This window comes from Psittacula echo (assembly GCF_963264785.1).
Source record: "Psittacula echo genome assembly, chromosome: 15".
In the NCBI taxonomy this organism is placed as follows: domain Eukaryota; kingdom Metazoa; phylum Chordata; class Aves; order Psittaciformes; family Psittacidae; genus Psittacula; species Psittacula echo.
The window spans coordinates 7,043,711-7,064,890 of record NC_137751.1 but is presented as its reverse complement, the minus strand read 5'-3'; the positions used below and the strand labels follow the sequence as shown (position 1 = coordinate 7,064,890).

Below are 21,180 nucleotides of genomic sequence, written 5' to 3'. Positions count from 1 at the left end.
AATCCATTTAAAAATGGATTAAAAGTTCAGCACTATCAAAACATCTGGAAGGACAGCCCTACTCATCGCTTGAGTTACTGAATCATCTCAGCTTAGGTGCCCACATATTATCTCGCATGTATGTTTGCTCCTGTGGTGGAACCACACAGAGGAAGAGTCAATTTTGGCATCATTTCAGTCCTCTACAGAGAGTTAGAGGAAGGGTTTCACTATCAGTGCTAACTGCAGTGGCTGGCAGTGGGGTCACTTGTATGCAGCTTGGCAAAAGAAGCCTCTGCCCACAGGAAAACGCTTTCCAGTGTCTGGAATTGCTGCTTAATAACAACCCCTAAAAAAATACAAAGTGATTTCTTGACTTCCTGAATTGCACCCAAATAATGAGTAATGAAGCAGATGTAAGCCTTGAAGACAGAGCAGTATTAGTAGCCAGAACAAGCTAATTACATCTCACTTCACCCGAGGAATCTGCATTCAAACAGCCTTCCCCACACAATTCCCTCTTTTATTTGGTTTACAACTGATAAAGCAATTGATGGTCCCAAGTTGGGTAAATTTCTATCTGAAAATTCACTTCAAATGCAGCAGGGTTTACCACCAGTTAATATCATCCCTGAATACTTGCAATCATTGGGGATGACAAGAAAAAGAGTAAAATAAAAGAATTCACCTGGTTTCAATAGTTGGAATTGAATTAAGATGTTATAAATGAAATTACTTCTCTGCTCAATATAGTCACTAAATGACATCTTTGCCTACAAAAAGAAATGTAGAATTTTTGGCAACTACAACAAGAATTCAATTTACTCTAGATAATAAATAGGGCAACAAGGAGGGCTGAAATCCAGCCTCTTAAACATTAGGGTTCCTTTATTAACAGAAGGAATGCTTTCAGTAAACAGCACCAAGGAGCTCTGACCCAAGCAATGTGGGTTGGGATTACTACTTGAGAAGCAGCCACTTGAAGTCGACTGCAACTCATACAAATGAAACTCAAAGCAGTCTGAGGTATCCAGGCTGGTTTGATGACACCACAGAGCTTATGAGTAGACTCAAAACTGATGGAGGAACCAAGGTGAGCATTCGGGCAAGTGCCCTGCTTCGAGCTCCAGTCTGCCACAGCTACATTCCCTTGCACAGGTCAATCAACACAGAGCTTCACTCATCACACATAGTTTCAGCTTCTCCAATGACATTTAATCAACAAGCTAAGTGCTCAAATTATAAAATACAAGTAATTTTGCAGGATATTAAGCTTAATAAAATCACCATATGCTGTTTAATGCTCTAGTTAGTAGAGTGGTAGCACGTAAGAGATTCAACAAATGTTGAGCATTTTTACAAGAGGGAGATGTAGGGCTACAAGTATGACAAAAAGAGAGAGGAATTTTGATCAGAAAAGGCCTAGAACCCAAAGTAAAACAAATAGTGACAATAACTGTGCTAAGTTTGGCAAATACCTTTATGAGGCTGTGGTAAGATTATACCCACATTTCAGACACTATTGTACTCACCACTTCTGGCTCATCACTGCATATTAACGTAGCTTAACACATTCTTCCACCATGTTAATTAGACTGAGCCTACTGTGTGTACTTAAGCTAGCCAGCCCTTAATGGACACAGAGCCTTGCTGCACCTCTCATTACTCTCCTTGATCACTTATGCCAGTACATGCATTATCTGAAAGCTTCTCTTGTTTTCTTTCTTCCTCTTTTTTAAAAGCAATAATCTAAAATTTAAAACCATTAACTTGGGCACTCTGAAATATTGGTTTGCAAAATCCCAGAGTTCAGCAGAAGCTTGGGAAGGGCACAGATGAGACAACTCATTCGTGATACTACGGTTCTAAAATTCCCACATCAGTTAGAGAAGGTACCACTTAAATATTCATGCCTTAAGCATTCAAACCATGTAAAAAACCCTCAAAGATAAATAACTATACAACAGCAAAAACCTCTTAAGCCCTTGTAGTAAGAGCCCTTATCTATATCAGCTGCACAGCAGCATGCTGAATACATTGAAGAATTACAGAAAATCACATTGTTGAAGACTGTTGATGAGAAGAAACTACAGGAACAGCCCTGAACAGCTCAACCTGACATTCATTCTGCTCAGTCAGTCTCTTTGTTTTTGTAGGGGCTATTCACCCTTGAATAGAAATGTAGATTTTCTAAACTAAGATGAATAAAATATTTGAGCAACATCATTATTTCAACATTGAATAATAATAAAAACCCCAAACAAAAATAATCCCACCACATCACTGTAATATTACCCAGGAGCTGCGAACAATACAGTTATTGTATAAATGAAATGACTGATAGCTGTAGACACAATTCAGTTCAAATGCCAATTGTGCATAAAATAATGAAAATTACTACGTTCATTCCTACCTTATTGTTTCTTCTATCAGTCGATCTGAGCTGAAAGCCAAAAGAAAAAGAAATAAGGTTAAAAAAAGGCACAAGCATTAAGTATTATTTTAGATTATTAAATCAATGGTCACCATAACACAAACCTTAACAGATTCACCCTTAGAATGGCTTATTTCACTTTTTGCTACTACATAGATTTGGTATAGCTAATAGGTGTGTTTGGGGAAGACAGGCAGGGCTTCTCAGGAGCAGCATTTCCTACCTGTATGCAAGAGCAGATGCTCAGTGATTCACAGCTAATGAACATTAACTTAGCCTGATGTGTACCGGGTGCCCAGGAGAGTATGGAAATGAGTACTGGGGAAGAAAGAATCTAATTTTATTGCTTTTTAATCCTGGCCATTCCTGCTTACCCCTTCAAAAACCCTAATTACCAACAAAAACTTGGTTCCAGGTAATAGCATCTCAGAACACTGCTGCAGAGCTGGTTTATCAAACACTGCTTTATGGTGGTTAGAGGCAAGTTCTCTCTATAGTAATAGCAGTTGGATGAGAATAAAGCGATGCTCATGGGAAACAGAACACACACCATCTGTAAGAAAAGGACCCTGATAACACGCATCCCCCTTCCCTCTCACTGCCTCACATCAATTGAGTTCTACGAGCATTGCTGGGAAAAGGACAGCCTAAAATACAGCACCAGAGAGAACATGTCACTTAAACACGGATGTGCAAGATCAGAATGGCAAACTCACTTAAACACGGATGTGCGAGATCAGAATGGCAAACAAGATCCTCAGAAGACTGGAGCGATTCCTCTTTTTCTCTACTCAAGTTCTTATAGACAGGTTTTTAATCACAGTTTAAAATATATCTTGTTACAGCAATCAATATCGCAAATGTAACACTGACACAGAATAGGTGACTGCATCCCTGATTCCCATACTGTGGAAACAACGATACATCCCTACAGTTGCTCTGTTTACCACAGATTTAGGTAAACCTGTGTAGAATAACTGAAAAAAAAAAATACGAGTTTGCAGTTTAGGAAGCAAATCCATTTGACAAAAAGGAGTTTTATGTTGCACTGCATCTTGCTTCCAGCATGAAAGCAGAATTTACTGCTGCCAAACTAAAAGGATTAAAAGACACTGAAAGAGTATGACAGTCTTCATCGTCCATCCTCCCTGTTCCAAGTGTTCTGCCACCTCAGGAAGGGAAGGGAAGGTACCACCAGCCTGTGACTCAGCTGGAGCTGCCTGATTTGGAACTTTTCTTCTATCCACAGAAATTCTGGAGATCCCCCCACACCTCCAGCTGGAGGCACAGCGAAGGAGCACGTTGTGCGGTGTGTGCATGCGTGTGTAAGCTGCATGGAGGGGGGGAAATGCTAACAGCATGTCCTTATTTGTCTGTGAAAAGCAGTGAAAACAAAGGTTGCTATTTCAGTCTAGTCCAGGGCTTGAAATATGGAGACAGCACACAGAGCACTAAAAATATTTTGCCTTATTTTAAGTTGAGAGGAACTCAACCGGGGCAGCAAATGCTGAAAACACTGGAACTGGAACACTCTGGGCTCCCAAAACAAAGCCATGCTCCAAAGATTCACATCAGTCGCAAGTACATCAGTTGAATCAAATAAAAGCATTTTCATTCACTGTGTGGTATTTACCACTGGCAGAGAGAAGTAAAACACCATGGTTCTGTACACAAAGTAGTAGAAGGAGATTCAAGTCTCACAGCATCTCATGATGTCCCAAGGCAGCAGCAAAGTGATGCATTAAAATTTCTGTAATCGCTGATTCTCAAAGATACAAAATTCAACTGAGCATGTGCCTTTCAAACATTGGCAGCTTCTAACAGACAAGTGTATTATGTGGGAAGTGCATAAAAATAAACTGCAAAAGCATCAGAAAACAGCCTGAAAAGCAAGAACAGTGCACAAGAAGGCACCCTTTTTTTACAATTAATAACAAAAAGGTATCAAGAGCCTTGCTGGAAACAAGTTACTAAAATTCTGGGGAACAGAACATTGCTAGAAGAGTTCTATTAAAAAAACAACCTGCCATCAGCAGCATCACCAGCTCCTTGTCCATTTAAGTGATGAAATCGTAGCATGTTCATGTTGATGAGCTGAAGATGACAGGGATGTTGAACACATTCGGAGACCTCAAGTGAACTAGGATGTTCTCCAAGGTTTTCAAAGCACAAAAATTAGGCTTACCAGTTTGCAGCAGACACTCACTGCTTTTTATGTTAGAGAAAGCTGTAGTTAGGCAGTTTTATTAGAGACATAACCACAAAAAGTAGTTAAAAGCTTCAGATTCAACTATATTATACCACATTATTTTTTATATAGGTATGTATGGATGCACATATATAAATATAAACCTTGGAAATGTGGCTACCTGTAAAATGATGACAGGTAGAATAAAAACGTATAAACGCAGTAATAAACAGTTCTCAATAGCAACAAATGCAGACAGATGCAAATGCCAACACAAGGCATTTAACGGGAACCTGAAGTCACAAGATCAATGCTTCCCGAGTGACGTGGCAGTCACGCCAACTGTTTCAAAGGATGAGATGCATATGAATTCTCCTCAGAATGACTGATGTGCAGTAAGGGCAGACTGAACTAAGTTCTGAAGTTGGATACTTTCTGTCCAAGTTCAGTTTAAGCAGATGCTAGAGGCTTTTCTAAAGGCAATAACATGCACTCACGCAGCATCTCAAAGTCCTTCCAACTTGGCAAATACAGACTGTAGCTTTCACTCAGAGCAACACCCAGACAGAAGCAGTTTGTTTCATCATTGTGTATTTCATAACCATAGAAATTAACAGTCAGATTGAAGGGAGATAAGGAACACAAAGTATAACAGAGAGCCAAGGGAAGTTTGCAGATCGCTGACTAATAATAACCTATTTTACACAAATAGAAGATGCTCTCACAGCTATGAATAATGAACATTTCAAACTGTTTGACAGAATAAAAAATACCATAGCAAGAGGTAATTTTGCTTAACTCACATTCAAAACACTACAAAAAGAGGCTCTTTAAAACGAAAACCAAACAAAACCTCTTGACTTTGTTGTTCTGCTTTCCAAGCAAAGACAACCAATCCAGTGGACATCATCTTATACACATCCAAGTAAGCAAGCGATGGTTCTGGCCAGTATTAATCTGATTTGCCATCTGTTTCAATACGTTATGCACTTTCACCTGTCGAGACAGATGGCACTTTGACAAAGCCATTGCAAAATACTATCTGAAAAGAATGCTGAAGGATGCTGAGGCAATCACCTCCTGTAATAAATGACACAAGTCCACAGTCGCAGTCATGCGTGTTATCATCAGGCCTCTGTGCAACTGCTCTTTTCAGAAGATTGTATAGTTTGTCACTGAAATATGCAGACAGGTTAATTAATCCAAAGGAGAAATGAAGTGAAATAGGCCTCTAGGATAGAAAATGAGCCTGTCCATCACATCAAGCTTTTACAACTAAAGGAGGCATTTTCTGATTTGTTTTTCTTAAGCAATTTTCTATGCCAGTAATTAGAATTCAGTCATACATATGATTACTCAGGTAAGGACTGTGCTTCTCCCACATCCATAGATTTTGCTGCTGACTTAACTAGTTAGATACCCAGTACAAGCACCTGTCAGAGAAATAAAGTAGAGCAGTAATACTCATCTGCACACAACTAATTTCTCAATGCACTTTAAACCCTTCAGATGAAATTAAGGGCAACATTATCACAAAGAATAATTTTAAAGGATTAGGGAAATCCCCTGTAAAATAAACTCATCTTAGCACTTGATAACTCTTTTCTTACTTTCATTAGGAATAATTACAGAAATAATAATTTTACTTTGTTCTAACCGCAAAATCAATCACTAGCACCAGGGAACATGGAGCTTCCAGCAGTGCAAATACTGCAAAACATACTTGATACTCTAATGCAAATAAAGAGATTATGATGAAGCAAATCAGACTTCTACAGTCAGTTATTTCCACCATAGTAGTAATTCCTAACCCACAAGTAAAAGAAACACTGTGCAGACACACAAAAAACCCACACACCAACTCATTTTTTCTGCTTGCCATTGATGTATCTCATCATCTAAAAAACCTGAAGATCATTAAGCTCTTTAAAAACTGAAGCAGAAGAATGTAAAGCATTCTGTGATAACAAACAAGATATTCCAGATTTTGTAAGACTTGTCTTAAGCTTGGTTCAATTTAGTGTTGAAGAGTGAATTCCACTGGAGCTGCTTAGCTACTCTGAACAGTCTTCCACAGCCGCTAACAAGGACAAGAGTTGTTGTAGAAGCCTACTACTGACTGAGACCAGACACAACAGCGTGGTGAGCCAAACATGCCAATGGGAATACAACACCCAAAACCAAAGACATGAGGCAAGATGGGTATTTTCAGGGATGAACAGTTTGCCTACAGAAACCATTCCGAAAGGTTCAAATACTGACACAAACTGGTATCTTCTGTGGGTTCCCTTTGTATGTTAATTAAAGCATAAACCGAAATGCTAAGGAGGTGTAATGTTGGTTGCAGTAGATAAGGTGAAGTAAGAGCCTACAACAATCAAACATACCAATCCAGCACAAACATAAGCCTTAAGTCAGTGTATAGATTTGCTCCAAAGGAACAATACATTATTAACAACATCACACCTACAAACTCTCAACACATTAATAAACTTATTTCTGCACATCCCTGTACTGGGGAGTCTGACACTCAGGAATCACTTTCAGTAAGAATGAGGAATAGCTGCAAAATTGGAAAACAAACAAAAAAGCACAATGGCACAACATCCCATGGCTTTTAATCAATGCAAGTAATTTGTTACATCTAGAATGAAAGGCACTGGAACACAACCCACTGCTCTAGGCAGGAGTTAACTAACATTATTTGGTGTTGAATTTCCTTCCAGATGGTTCATGTGTACCTTGTATATGAGGAAAGAGCACATTCAAGAGGCATGCTTTTCACTGAAAGGAAGAATCTGCCAAAAGATTTCCAGGCAAATGAACTGGTGAAACCTACTCCCTCCAACCTAGAATCCTATGACACAAAATTCGCTAAGAATTGGACTCTTAGCTCCAGCACTAAGTAAATACCTTATCAATTCCAACAATCTGGGTTTAAGATAAACTAACATAAGTACTTTCTTTACAGCTGTCTAATCTCTGTAAACATGTCTACAGATGCATCATAACCACTGAAAAGATGAGCTGTTCTAACTCAGTTTAAAGACCAACTTAATGGATGCGAGCAAATACCAAGCGATGCTCTCCCTTTGCAGGGGGATCCCTAAACACAGGGATCCACCCTCACAGCTCCAGGAACACCAACATGTTGCTCCTCCTGGATTTCCAAAGGGTACATTCTGCACCTCCACTAAACTCCATTGACTTGTCTGGGAATTACTAACAAGAGTGAAAGAAATGTTTCTGTAAAAACAGGAGGTAGCCAAGAAAGCTCTTTGGCACATTTAAAGACTATTGGGGAGAGTGCCTGATGCCTGAGAGTCCCAAGAGGGTGAGCAACAGCAATACTTCTTCCTTTCAAGCAAATCTATAAGGAAATAAGAGCCTTCTCCATAATCTGCAGCATACAGTTTACCCAAGGAATGCAGTTAAGAACTTAAAATGAAAACAGTTCCTATCATCTAAATGAAGTGCAGAAGCTGGTTGCCTATTAGTAAGCACAAGACCAAGGCCAGGATGGCACCAACTGCCACATAATGAGGTTTCTAGAGGCTCTCTATTCATGGTTGTGAAAGTTCCTGGATAGATTGACCCTCCCATATAATTGCTCCATATTACCCATAGGAACAAAGTTAAATGAACTGAGAAGGGCAGGCCTTACTGTAAGTCATTATCAGTAACCACAACTGTCAGAATAATTCCAGTAACTTACTAATGGACTATATCGGCATTTCCTCAAACTTTACATGCTGCATGAAGAACCAGCCTTCAGGGCGAGTGCTGTTTTCATTATTCCCTCCCGTTTAAAACACAGAATTCAGATTATACCTTTAACTAAAAGGAAAAACCCTCAACACGAAGCAACACAGCATTCGATACCCAACACAGATCTGTTGAAAAATGAGCTCTACCAAGACAATCAGCCATTACTCATTTGTGGAGCACACACAGACAAGTTAGATGCATAACTTGCAAGAAACACAAGCTGTTTATCATCTGTACGGTAACAAAAAGGTTGTGTCACTTTTTCAGTTTATGCTTTTTGATTAAAGCTAGACAAAGCTAAAAAAACTGCCCTACTCCTCACACACTAAGTAACCAAGAAAAGAGAACACGAGGGGGGAATGTCTTCTAGAAGAGCCCCATCATACAAAAAGCTTTGTAATGAATCTCATCTTAATCTCCAGTGAAGCTGACACAGAAATGAGTTATCCCTAGGATGACAACCCTGAAATGCCCACTGATAGAAATGTATTCCACTTCCTGACTGCATCTTCACCTGCTGTGGTTTTGAGGGTTTCTTTGGTACATGTAGGAAGCTATATGGCTTTCATCCAGGACTTGGCTGAAGTATCTCACGTTACAACTATCTACCTGCTCATCTATTGAGTTTCAGAAACTGATGCTTCAAACTGCAAATTTAACTGTACAACATAACAAACACCAGTGGTTCAGAATTTAAAGTGCACACTACTTTTAAACCATCCTCAATCCAAAAGAAGGATGCAATTCATTAACGGGTGAAGATCTCCACATTTTGATTCTGACCCAATTTTGTTCTGAGGCTTGCCTTCTTACCTAAGTCTGACGCTAAGATGCATTCTTCCAAAAGTGTGAATATATGCAATACAGACAAGACTCTCAAGTGAGAGGAAAGCATTCTGCATCTTCCACTTTACAACAAAACTAAGGTCCTTGAAAGGTTTTAAGCAAAATTTTATTACCAGGCTAACCCAGGTGTGCTTTAGTGGGAATTTGGCCCTACTCCTGCTTACCACCATGGATTACATACCCTCAGCAGATGGGAGTCAATGTTTTCTATCAAACCACTGGTAAAGCAGCACACTAAGATATCTGCAGAGCCTACCATTCAGCAGCCAAGGATGATGAAGACCTCAGCCTGATGCATTAGCACAGAGATGCAAAATAAACAGACTCAAGTATGACATTTATACAGCAATGTGGTAACTTTCCAGCTGTACACTCTGTATTTGAGAAAAATGGAAATAATCACTATTTAACATACCCATACACATCAAACAAAATTCAACAGCTTGTTTCCCTTGGCGTTCCAGTAGCAAATAATAAGCAAGCACTTCAGGCCTGAAAGAATAATGAAGTACACAGCCACACTGGCAAAAAAAATGCCATGCTGCATTGGAATCAGAAGTGATCCTCAGATTCCACCAAAGAAATTCTGTAAAACTCCGCAGTCATTGATTCTGTTCAAAAGATACACCTCCTTTTCAGAACCAACCCATGTAAGAAGGACTTCAGTTCTTGTCAAAGTCCTAATTTCAATACAGACCTTGGGAGGGGGAAGCTGTCCTAGTTAAGAAACAGTGTTGAAAGGAAAGCTAAAAACAAATAAAACATGCATCACTGATTTGTTTATTTCTGAATCCAGCAAGAAACTTCAGAAGCAGACACAGAGCTCTGAAGTTTGAAGCGTGGTTTTGTATCTCTCCCTCTCCCCCCATCAAGGGCATAGTGTTGTTTCTAAAGCAAAGTCCAGAACTGAGAACCAGAGCCAAATGTTAATCCCAACCACCCTTCTTTCCATGGTATATTCAGGTAATCCTTTCACACTGTGTTGTGAGGGTTTGTTCTGTAGTTTCTGTGGAGACCAGGCAGAGTTTCTGCAGTGTCTTTCCTGGGGGTACATTTAGACATACTGAGGTATAAAAATACCACAACAGTCATCAATGACAGGGAAATTATTGATTACAGCATTTTTTAAAGCAATCCAACGCTAAAGGAAAGCATGCAAATAAACCTTGTGAGATGAATTTACTCTCTGGTCTAGTGTTTTGGGGTAGGTTTGTTTCTTAAAGCCCTAAACACAGCACAGGAAGATGAAAAGCACTACTTGATTTTACTCTAATGAAGCTTCACCTATTTTTAGAAAGTTGTGAAGTGCTTGGCTGATTTTCATGTTCTTATATTAAGTTATTTATAAATAATAACAACACTCAGGAGAGCATCTTCCTTCATTGCCTTCAGGCTTTGAACCTCCTCAAATTCTCATTAAACTACTTCAATGACTTGCTCACAGTATTCTGATTACAGCCACCTAACAAGCAGTGAAGTTCCTGGGTTTTTCTTCCAGAAGATGGGAACTGTCTCCCTCATTGAGCATTATTTACTATTAGAATAAGAAAACAGACAAGCTGTTCTCAGTCTGGTGTTGTGGTTAAGTATATGACATACCCAAATCTCGTTTTCAGCATGGGATTGTGACAGGGAAGCCAATCCTGCCATTCAGAAAGTGGCTTTGTGTCATTCTGCCATGAATCTTCAAGAGGTTCTGCCAGCAGGTTTGGAGATAAAACCCATTCAATCCCATTCAGAGATAAGGCTAAAGCAAGGAATCACTAATGCACAACCGCAACCCAGAGAACTCTGCAGCAACAGGAGACGGAGCAGAATGAGAAAATAGAATTGTATTTCCAAACAGGATTACAGGACAAGTTGTGCACCTTTAAGTCAGCTTTTCCAATACCAAAAATCCTCCTTGTTCAAATCCCTTCCTTGAAAACCACTTTATTTGTGCTGCTGCCCGGACAGAGTGTACAGCCCTGCCTAAAAAGCCCATGTTACGGATACTGAATGGTCCTGGCTTTCCTGGTGTGCTGAGGGACAGATCAAACATGAGGGGTCAAGAAAATCTGCCCCCTTTTCATGTGATACTCCCCCTGCAATTGGAAGTGAAGATGGGGATGGAAGGGGAGGCAACAGCAGTACTCTGGCTCTAATTCAATACTGAAGGTCCACTGAAATCCACAGGAACCTGAGCAGCAACAGCATGGTAAATGGAAATTAGAGTGTGCAGAACAGGGATAACAGAAGGAAATTAATTGAAGGTAGAAAACTGGTTGCTTTTCTCCAGAACATCAACACACCTCTAATCAAAACCCCTGTAAAGTGTCTCCATATCTCATGAAGCTGACTCCTCTGTGCAAAGCAGTACTGAAGTGAGGATCTGTAAGCAACATCAGTATTTAGAGGAAAAAATGGTCAACAAGTCACTCCCTCTATTCAGATCTGGACTGTATTACAAAGTTGGAAAGCAGTTTCCGGGTGATTATTCTCTACTGATTGTGGCAGTTTCTGCCCAAACAACAGCAGGAAATCTGACACAGCTCTGCTGAAACATGAAATGCAATAATAGTAATAGTAATGATAATATTTAGCACTCCAGAGTACTTCACATATATGAAGTACTGCACAAACATTAGTTTATCCTAACCATCTCCATGAATCAGGTATGTATTATTAATAGCACCATTACACAAGTGCTGCGGATTCCCGTTACTTCTTTTGCTCACTTCCCTTATTCCTCTTTCCCATACAGAACACATCCCTCTGTTTGCTCTCCTCCTTTTCTCCTTCAGTGTTTCTCACCCATCTCTTCTGGTCCCCCTACCCTCTGAACCAGTGCTAAATTTTAAGCCACACAGCGGTGTTTTATGTCCTTAGCTAAGGAACACTTGAGCAGGTTCATCTCATCTACCTGCATCACACCTCATAATTCTAAGCTGAAATCCTTTTTACCAGATAGACTGATAGCCTGCACAGGGACACCCACCAGAAACATGTAGTCATCTGTCAGCAATTAGAACCACAGCTCATGATCCAGGTACCTCTTCACCACCAGTCACTTCTTTTGGAGGAGGACAGATGTCTAGTTTTTGAGCATGGAGTTGAATAATAACGTAATAGTTGCAGAGTGGCCCGACAATGACAGAACAAACCTACTCCAGCAAATGCTGGTGACCACTAAAGTGGTCTCATTTTCATCTAGTTTTACAATGAATTCATCATAGGGAATAAAATCTGTAATTTCTATCTAAACCTGTGAAGCCCTCATCAGTTTTTACACAAATTCATCACTATCGCCTCATAGGTATCATTCACCTACAACAGAAGTACCAACACAAGGGCAATTTTCATTTGCATACACACAATACTGCTAATTTAATCAAACACATCAGTCCTTTTTTTACTGACTGATTGTCACTCATCAACAACTGCAGACTTTCTCAGGGCAAACACTAAGCTGACTCTTTCCTCTGAGGCAGCACTTTTCAGGGCAGTTTTTCAAGCGCTAAGCTAGATCTATTCATCAAAATTGTTTTCTTTAGGTAGAAAACAGTATTACAAGAAAATGGATGACTTGTTTATCTCCCTGGCCAAAAGCATACAAACAGAAAAGATGAGACAAACACCTTTACTGAATGGCACAGACCCAAGAAAACAAGCATTCAAACAGCAACTGCAAACATCACAGTATCACAGTATCACAGTATGTTAGAGATTGGAAGGGACCTCAAGAGATCATCTAGTCCAATCCCCCTGCCAGAGCAGGAACACCTAGATAAGGTTACACAGGAATGTGTCCAGGCGGGTTTTGAATGTCTCCAAAGAAGGAGACTCCACAACCTCCCTGGGCAGCCTGTTCCAGTGTTCTGTCACCCTCACTGAGAAGAAGTTTCTTCTCAAGTTTAAGTGGAACCTCTTGTGTTCCAGTTTATACCCATTACCCCTTGTCTTATCATAGTTTGCCATTGAGAAGAGCCTGGCTCCATCCTCATGACACTCCCCCTTTATATATTTATATACACTAATAAGGTCCCCCCGCAGTCTCCTCTTCTCCAAACTATAGAGACCCAGCTCCCTCAGCCTTTCCTCATAAGGGAGATGCTCCACTCCCTTAATCATCTTTGTCGCCCTGCGCTGGACTCTCTCCAGCAGGTCCCTGTCCTTCTTGAACTGAGGGGCCCAGAACTGGACACAATATTCCAGATGCGGTCTCACCAGGGCCGAGTAGAGGGGAAGGAGGACCTCTCTCGACCTACTGACCACCCCCCTTCTAATACACCCCAGGATGCCATTGGCCTTCCTGGCCACAAGGGCACAGTGTTGGCTCATGGTCATCCTGCTGTCCACTAGGACCCCCAGGTCCCTCTCCCCTACACTACTCTCTAACAGGTCGTTCCCCAACCTATACTGGAACCTGGGGTTGTTCCTGCCCAGATGCAGGACTCTACACTTTCCCTTGTTATATTTCATCAAGTTTCTCCCTGCCCAACTCTCCAGCCTGTCCAGGTCCCGCTGGATGGCAGCACAGCCTTCTGGCGTGTCAGCCACTCCTCCCAGCTTAGTGTCATCAGCAAACTTGCTGACAGTACACTCAATTCCCTCATCTAAATCATTGATGAATATATTAAATAATACTGGTCCCAATACTGACCCTTGAGGCACTCCACTAGATACAGGCCTCCAACTGGACTCCGCCCCATAGACTACAACTCTCTGGCTTCTGTCCTTCAGCCAGTTCGCAGTCCATCTCACTACCTGATCATCCAGGCCACACTTCCTCAATTTAGCTATGAGGATGCTGTGGGAGACTGTGTCAAATGCTTTGCTGAAGTCAAGGTAGACCACATCCACCGCTCTGCCATCATCCATCCACAATGTTATTTCCTCATAAAAGGCTAGGAGGTTGGTCAAGCATGACTTCCCCTTGGTAAAGCCATGTTGACTGCCCCTCATAACCCTCTTATCCTTGACATGCCTTAAGATGGCATCAAGGATAAGGTGCTCCATCACTTTCCCAGGGATGGAGGTGAGGCTGACCGGTCTATAGTTACCCGGGTCCTCCTTCTTGCCTTTTTTGAAGAATGGAGTGACATTTGCTTTCCTCCAGTCCTCAGGCACCTCTCCCGTTTCCCAAAACTTGGTAAAGATGATGGAGAGTGGTCTAGCAATGACTTCCGCCAGTTCCCTCAACACCCGCGGGTGCATCCCATCTGGACCCATGGATTTATGGATGTCCAGATTGCTCAACTGGTCCCTAACCCATTCCTCATGGACTAAGGCAAACCGCTCCAGTGACCTGACTTCATCTGAGGTCTCAGGAGTACAGGGTTCTTCAGGACTGCCTCCGGCAGAGTAGACTGACACAAAGAAGACATTCAATAACTCTGCCATCTCTGTATCTTCTGTCACCAGGGCACCCATCCCATTCACCAGTGGGCCAACCTTGCCTCTGGTATTAGTTTTATCAGCTATGTATTTGAAAAAGCTCTTTCTGTTGTCCTTGACCCCTCTTGCCAGATTTAATTCTACGGAGGCCTTAGCCATCCTAGCTGCCTTCCTACATCTTCTAGCAGCAGCCTTATATTCCTCCCGAGTGGCCAGCCCCTCCTTCCATGACCTATAAACTCTGCTCTTCCACTTGAGCATACCCAGCAGTTCCTTATTCAGCCACGCAGGTCTCCTGGCCCTCTTCCTTGACTTCCTACGTGTCGGGATGCTCAGCTCTTGAGCTTGGAATAAGCAATTCTTGAATGCCAGCCAACTATCTTGGGCCCCTTTACCTTCAAGCAGCCTTGCCCATGGGACTTCCCCTAGCAATTGCTTGAAAAGGCCAAAGTTTGCCCTGCTGAAGTCCAGGGTTGCAATTCTACTTGCTATTGTACTGGTCCTACCACACAAGATCCTGAATTCCACCATCTCGTGGTCGCTGCAACCAAGGCAGCCCTCAACCCTTACTGCTTCGACCAGACTCTCCTTGTTAGTGAGGATGAGATCCAGCAGCGCTCCTCTCCTGGTTGGCTGATCCACCATTTGCATGAGGAAGTTATCATCCATACACTGGAGGAACCTCCTGGACTGTGGCTGGGTTGCTGAGTAGTCCTTCCAGCAAACATCAGGGAAGTTAAAATCCCCCACGACGACCACGTCCTGTGACTGTGAGGCCGCTCTCAGCTGCTTGTAGAAGGCCTCATCAACTTCCTCACCCTGATCTGGTGGCCTGTAACAGACACCCACAACAGTATCGCCCCTGCCAGCCTAACATGACCACACTAGACTTGGTATTTAGTACCTGACACAACAAAAGGTATGAGGTATTAGGTAAAAATATTAACAGGGCATCAATATTTGATGAAATCTGTATTCCAGCCTCATTTCAATTTAGTTTATTACAAAATGTAAGCATTGCTGGTTTTATCTCCAGAGACAGCTAAAACCATTCTTGAACTATCTGTATAGAAGTGGGAAACTGAGCAACTTAGAAACTTTACTCATCCACAGCCAACTAAATTTCTAGATAAATCTCCTTTTCCAACAAAACTCAGATTCAGCTGATTTATCAAATGAACTGAGGCATCAGCAAAGCTTTCCACTGAAGAGAGACCACCACACCATGTTTTCGCTACCGCTCCCAGAACTGGGAGCCCTGCAAGCCCCCAGCCCGAGGGCTACCCCAGCAGCACCATGATCCTAACCTGAAAGTGCACACCAGACTTGTGCCAGCAGCACTGACACAGCAGCCAGCCCCACCCAGGAGAGCGCGTTCAAACGGATGCACAATCCTCACAGCTTAATGGAGAGAGGTTTATGTATTACGGGCATAGCAAGGCTTTGTGAAGTGCTTCAGCTGCTATCATTCTGTTGGTGCTTAATATATGCTGGATCCTTTTATTCATAAAAATTTTGTACTCTCAGATTTATTTCTCCTCCTTTTTCGTTATTACCTACATATGGAAAATTAAAACCAATAGATTCTCCTCCATTGTTCTTCCAGAAGAGGTGACATGCAGAATGGAACAGAAAGACAAGGAGGTGGATTTAGGCAAAAAGCAGAGAGGTTCAGGCCAGGCTGGATGGGGCTTGCAGCAACCTGCTCTAGTAGAACATGTCCCTGCCCATGGCAGGGGGTTGGAAGTGGATGAGCTTTAAGGTCCCTTCAACCCAAACTATTCTATGATTATGCCCTAAGTCCCTTCTGGAGAAGAGTTTTATGGATCTCCGCATCCTATTCCCAAGTGAGATACCACCACAAAGAACACCCCCCTGGGCTGCCAGCAGGCTTTTTAGAGAGCAGTCATGGCAAAGCTGCCAAGAGTAAAGTCAAGTTTCTCATTACCCCGTCTCACATGGTAGTGCATAAAGAACCAGGCTGACAGATGAGTCTGGTTCTCTGCAGTGGGTAATAGCCCATACATCCTCCATTATCAGATCATGGAAAAGTATGTAATAAAGTACTTCATATAATAAATTAAGCAGGGCCAAGACCAAGTGAATGCTCCAATATCTGATAGAAATATATCATTCCTGTGGTGTTATGTCATTCCTTTGCAGCATATAATAATATACTTGCAAAATTCTCATCCCCATTCTTCCAACTCTTTTCACAGGTTTCAAAAGTCTTGACATTTTCAAGTTATCACTTACAAGATGGTTTAACTGTTTCGAAAACTACCTTATTTAATTCTATTTTTCAGGCATTTTTACCCTAAAATCATAGTGGAGAGCTCAGCATGTTTAAAGAGATCAAAGCAATCAATGCTCAGTGAATGCTGGGCTCCAGTTCTGAAGACAGATAACATTTACAAAATGAAGTTTTCCTCTCCATTGTTTCAACCTTTTCACAACAGTGCCTTTAGGGAAATGTCACTTTCTTAGAAGTGCATTTTACGACTCCAGGAATACCTTATTTGTAGCCTTCTTTAACAAAATGCCAAATGTATGAATGCATTTATCATCCCTCCAAAAACAAACAGGGAAAACCAAAACACAACATCTAGAAAGAATCAGGTTTACTCAGATTAACTGGCATTAATTCTTCAAAGTACAACGTTTCAGGTAACACTCACCTCCAAAATATTAAGTGTGGGGTTTTTTTCCTGGCAACTTTACACTTCCTCATCACGCATCTTTAACAACAAATACAACCTAACAAAAGTCATAATTCAAACTTTAAATCAATTAACTTCTAAGTTTTAAAGACACTAAAGAAACTTAAGGATGAAATGGTGCTAAACCACAATCACAGATTTTGGGTTTAATCTCCTGTAAAAGCTTTTTGTGCAGTCCTGGCTGGAAGCTGGAGCTCTCTTTAAGGTGGCACACTGGAGAAAGCCACAGGTCATTTTATAGTTAGTTATTTATTTCAAGCGAAAGGCTGCCCTCTTGTGCAAGCCTGAGGTTTAGCGTAAGGACAGTCAAGAACAGAGGCACGAAGATCAGCACTACTTCTTGACTACCTAGAAAACATGAACCACCCTATGCTGTTCTATCAAAACATGCTGCTTTTCCTGAATGGGGATCACACGAAGCAGCTACTCATAATCTAATGCCCTCCCTGCAACAAGAATGAAAAGAAAATGCTGGTTTGTTTGTTATCTTGGCCAATAAACTAGAGTCAATTTACAAGGATTTAAGTGCATGGGTAACACTGGAATTAGTCTCTTCCATCGGCATTTGTACACATTCAGTAGAGACAAAAGGAAAAAGGTTCTTCTCTGTCTGACTGACAAATGAAGAAGAAAGGGAAAACCAGCTAAATCATTGGGACTTTGCTTTAGCTTTTTAACCTTTATCCCAGTGACTATCCCATAAAGGCAAAGGCCAAGTGCAAGGTCTGACTCGGAAGTGATTTTTGAAAGCTCGCTGAAGACAACATGGTATCACTTAGTGCTGACAAGATCCTAAAAGTCAGAAATCATTGGAAACAGTCATGACCACTACCTACTATACACATTTCAGTCAGCACAAGCAATAAAAGTTTATCCACCTACATAAGTAGCAGCACTGTCACACAATACCAAATGCAAGGACATATATATTGACAAATGGACAAAGCTTTCACACATGCTTGAAAGTAAGAATGTTTCATCCCCCAAAAGAGTAAATCACAAATTACACCTACTTTCGAAGATGCTCGTGTTCCTTAAGGAATAGTTCTGTTCTTCTGTTATTCACGCCAGACCCACTTTTATATGATCTAAAATCCAAGAACAAAACAAAACAATCTTAACATGACCTTAATGACAGCTGTGAATTCAAGTAACTTTTTTTGCTATATTCAGAGTACAGAGGAATAAACTATGCCAAGGATTCTCCTACAAGAGGGTTTCCAGCTTCTCCTCCCTAACGACAGTCCCATACCATTGCTATAGCAAACAACTTACTCGATGTCTTTCCGTACTGATCCCAACAGATTCTCCCTTTCTCGTATTGCCAAGAAGTTTGCTTTGGTTTTGTGGAATTCGTGTGTATAATCCTGTAATAAAACAAAATGAGGAACCCGAGGCCAGTTTAACAACACAATACACTCAATCAAGGTCCAACCATCCTTTAAAATGTGAACTGCTCTCTAACACAAAGCGCAAAACCAACTTACGAAATTAACGTCAAAACCGCTTGGGAACCAACACAAAGTATTTTTGAAACTCACTGCTCTGACAGTAGTTGCTAACTTTTGAGGTCACAGAGTGAAATCCATGGTCATTCCTTCTCCCAGCTTCATTCCACTTCACCTTTCTGATGAATTATCATTTTGTGCTAGAATTCCCCATTACTGGTTGAATTACTAAGCCCTACTTGGGTGTGGTGAAGGTGCTCGTGGGTTTATTTTGTTGTTACATCAGATGAAAAAAAGAGCCTTTTCTGAACAGTGAAGGCAACTCTTTTTTAACATTCAAATTGCACTTCAACATTTGAAACCACTTCAGGCAGCTACTGCTGCTGGAAAACCAATTTAATCGGCAACTGGCATCCTCCAAAACCACTGAAGTATTCAGCACTGCTTTCCATATGAATGTCATGGCTTTTACTAATAAAACGCTTTTTACATTGTGTATTGCAAAAACGAAACAGAAACCAAACTGTACATGACCAGCCAAATAAAACGTGCCTTATTAACACTACTATGCCATGAAAATATCACCAGTTTGAAACATTGTTGATTTCTAATACGAATTAGTAGCTTTAGCCATCACATTCCCTTCACCCTTTTTTAGCAGTTTAGATGGTTCTACCATCATACGTTAAGTCTGAGGTTCACACATTGCTGTGTGACAGGCCACAAAGACAAGATAATCCATTACCTTTCCCCTTTTGCTACATAAAAGACACCTACACAAGATGGCACGTTCTACTGTTCTTAGTTAGATATCACCAAAATGACATAAAAAATGCAATTTTCAACTCGAGTTCACTGATTGGGGTGTCTGGAGAGAACAGTGAGCTGAGACTGCTGCCATTTAAATCTTCTGGTCAGACACCAGCACTGTTAACTATGATTCCAAACAAAGAAACAAAATACAAGCAAGAAGGACACGGGTCTGTTACCTGCAGTATGTCTCTGTGACGCTGTAACGTGTGCATCAAGGCAGCGTTCAGGGAGGGGACTCCTGCACTATTTGTGTATTCTGCCATTTTGTCATTTATTCCAGTAAGCTGGAGAAGGAAAACAAAACCAAACCATGAAATGGCTTGTTCCTGGAAGAAACTTACAGTGCATATGTTGAAGGAGCCAGCTCTAACAACAGACGTGTACCTCCAGAAACACTTGTCTAACACCCACATTAGTATCTCCCAACATGCACCATGGGAACCTGCACTGCAATGTTTCCTAGAAGCTGAAGTAAATCCACAGTTACCTTTCCCAGCAGTTGCTCAATCTCCACAGCCATGGTCTCAAACATTCTGTCCTGGCCGGATCCATTTAAGAGGGGAGTTGTGTCAGAGCTAAGGGAAAAGAGGACCAGTTACTGCAAAGGACATCATATTTTCATGAATCTTGGCAATCTTTTCATGAAGTTCAACAAGGCCAAGTGCAAGGCACCTTAATTAAACACAGTGTAAGGACAACCCACTAACCTATTAAGCAATCAGTGCTCTACAGAGCAACACAAGCCACACAATTTATCGGTTACAGTTTCACACCTTCCCTAGAAGCTTTCTAAGATAAATTAAAACCACAACAGAAAGTCACATCTAAGCAGCAGAACAGAAGCACAACACAGGGTATGCTAGTGTGTAAACATGCCAACTAATATCTTTCAAAGGCTACTCACTGCTTTGGTAATCTACCATAACTATTGTAAGAGAAGTAAGTACAGCAAAAATAACTACAACAATTAGTTTACACAGCAAGTAACAGAGCCAGAAACAAGAGAGACCAGGACTCTGATTCAAGAGTAACATAATCATTGTTGAGGATCTCTCAGGTTTCCAGAATGAGAAGTTCATGGGAAGGTTAAAAACGGATTCAATTATCAACTTAAACAAACAAAAACATCAACGTACATCCATAGAGCTGTCACACAACTGATACACAGCTGAGACCCAAAGTTAGTAAGGAAGGAATGGCAGTTTTTAAAGGTTGCACACAGGGACAAAGAAGTTGACAGTTAACGCTGTGGAAGACCTCAACTCTGGCCCATAAGCAAGAAAGACCTGAAAAGTTTGATCAAAGTAATTCTTCAGTCAAACATAAATCTGTCTAAAGCAAACAGAAACTACTCATATACATACACCCATGCCTATTTATCTGGTTCATATATATATGAACCATATTTATTTTATATATATATATAAGCAAATATATACCTCTCATTATTACTACTCACCTTAGGAGAAAGCCAGAAAGAAGCAGCTACCCTTCCTAAAAGGAGGACTAGTCCCCTGAGCAACCTTGGATTAGCCACAGCTGCTCAGTGCTTCCATTCCCTTATCATTAAAGCAGAGATGACAAATACCACCCCAGCCCACCTGGGAA

General features: G+C 41.1%; 1 protein-coding gene across 3 annotated transcripts in view; it reads right to left on the bottom strand.

Moving 5' to 3' along the window:
- Positions 1-21,180, bottom strand: part of GOSR1 (golgi SNAP receptor complex member 1) — a 33,243-nt gene that overhangs the window by 10,689 nt on the left and 1,374 nt on the right. For all 3 annotated transcript variants that reach the window (XR_013958082.1, XM_080630195.1, XM_080630196.1), the window contains exons 3-7: positions 20,060-20,147; positions 19,749-19,856; positions 18,587-18,678; positions 18,325-18,399; positions 2,393-2,422 (exon numbers count right to left, since the gene is read on the bottom strand). Coding sequence is in view for 2 of the 3 variants with exons in the window: in XM_080630195.1 (XP_080486321.1) it covers positions 2,393-2,422; positions 18,325-18,399; positions 18,587-18,678; positions 19,749-19,856; positions 20,060-20,147 (393 nt within the window). In the remaining variant the exon portion in view is untranslated. The remainder of the gene's footprint in view (positions 1-2,392; positions 2,423-18,324; positions 18,400-18,586; positions 18,679-19,748; positions 19,857-20,059; positions 20,148-21,180) is intronic.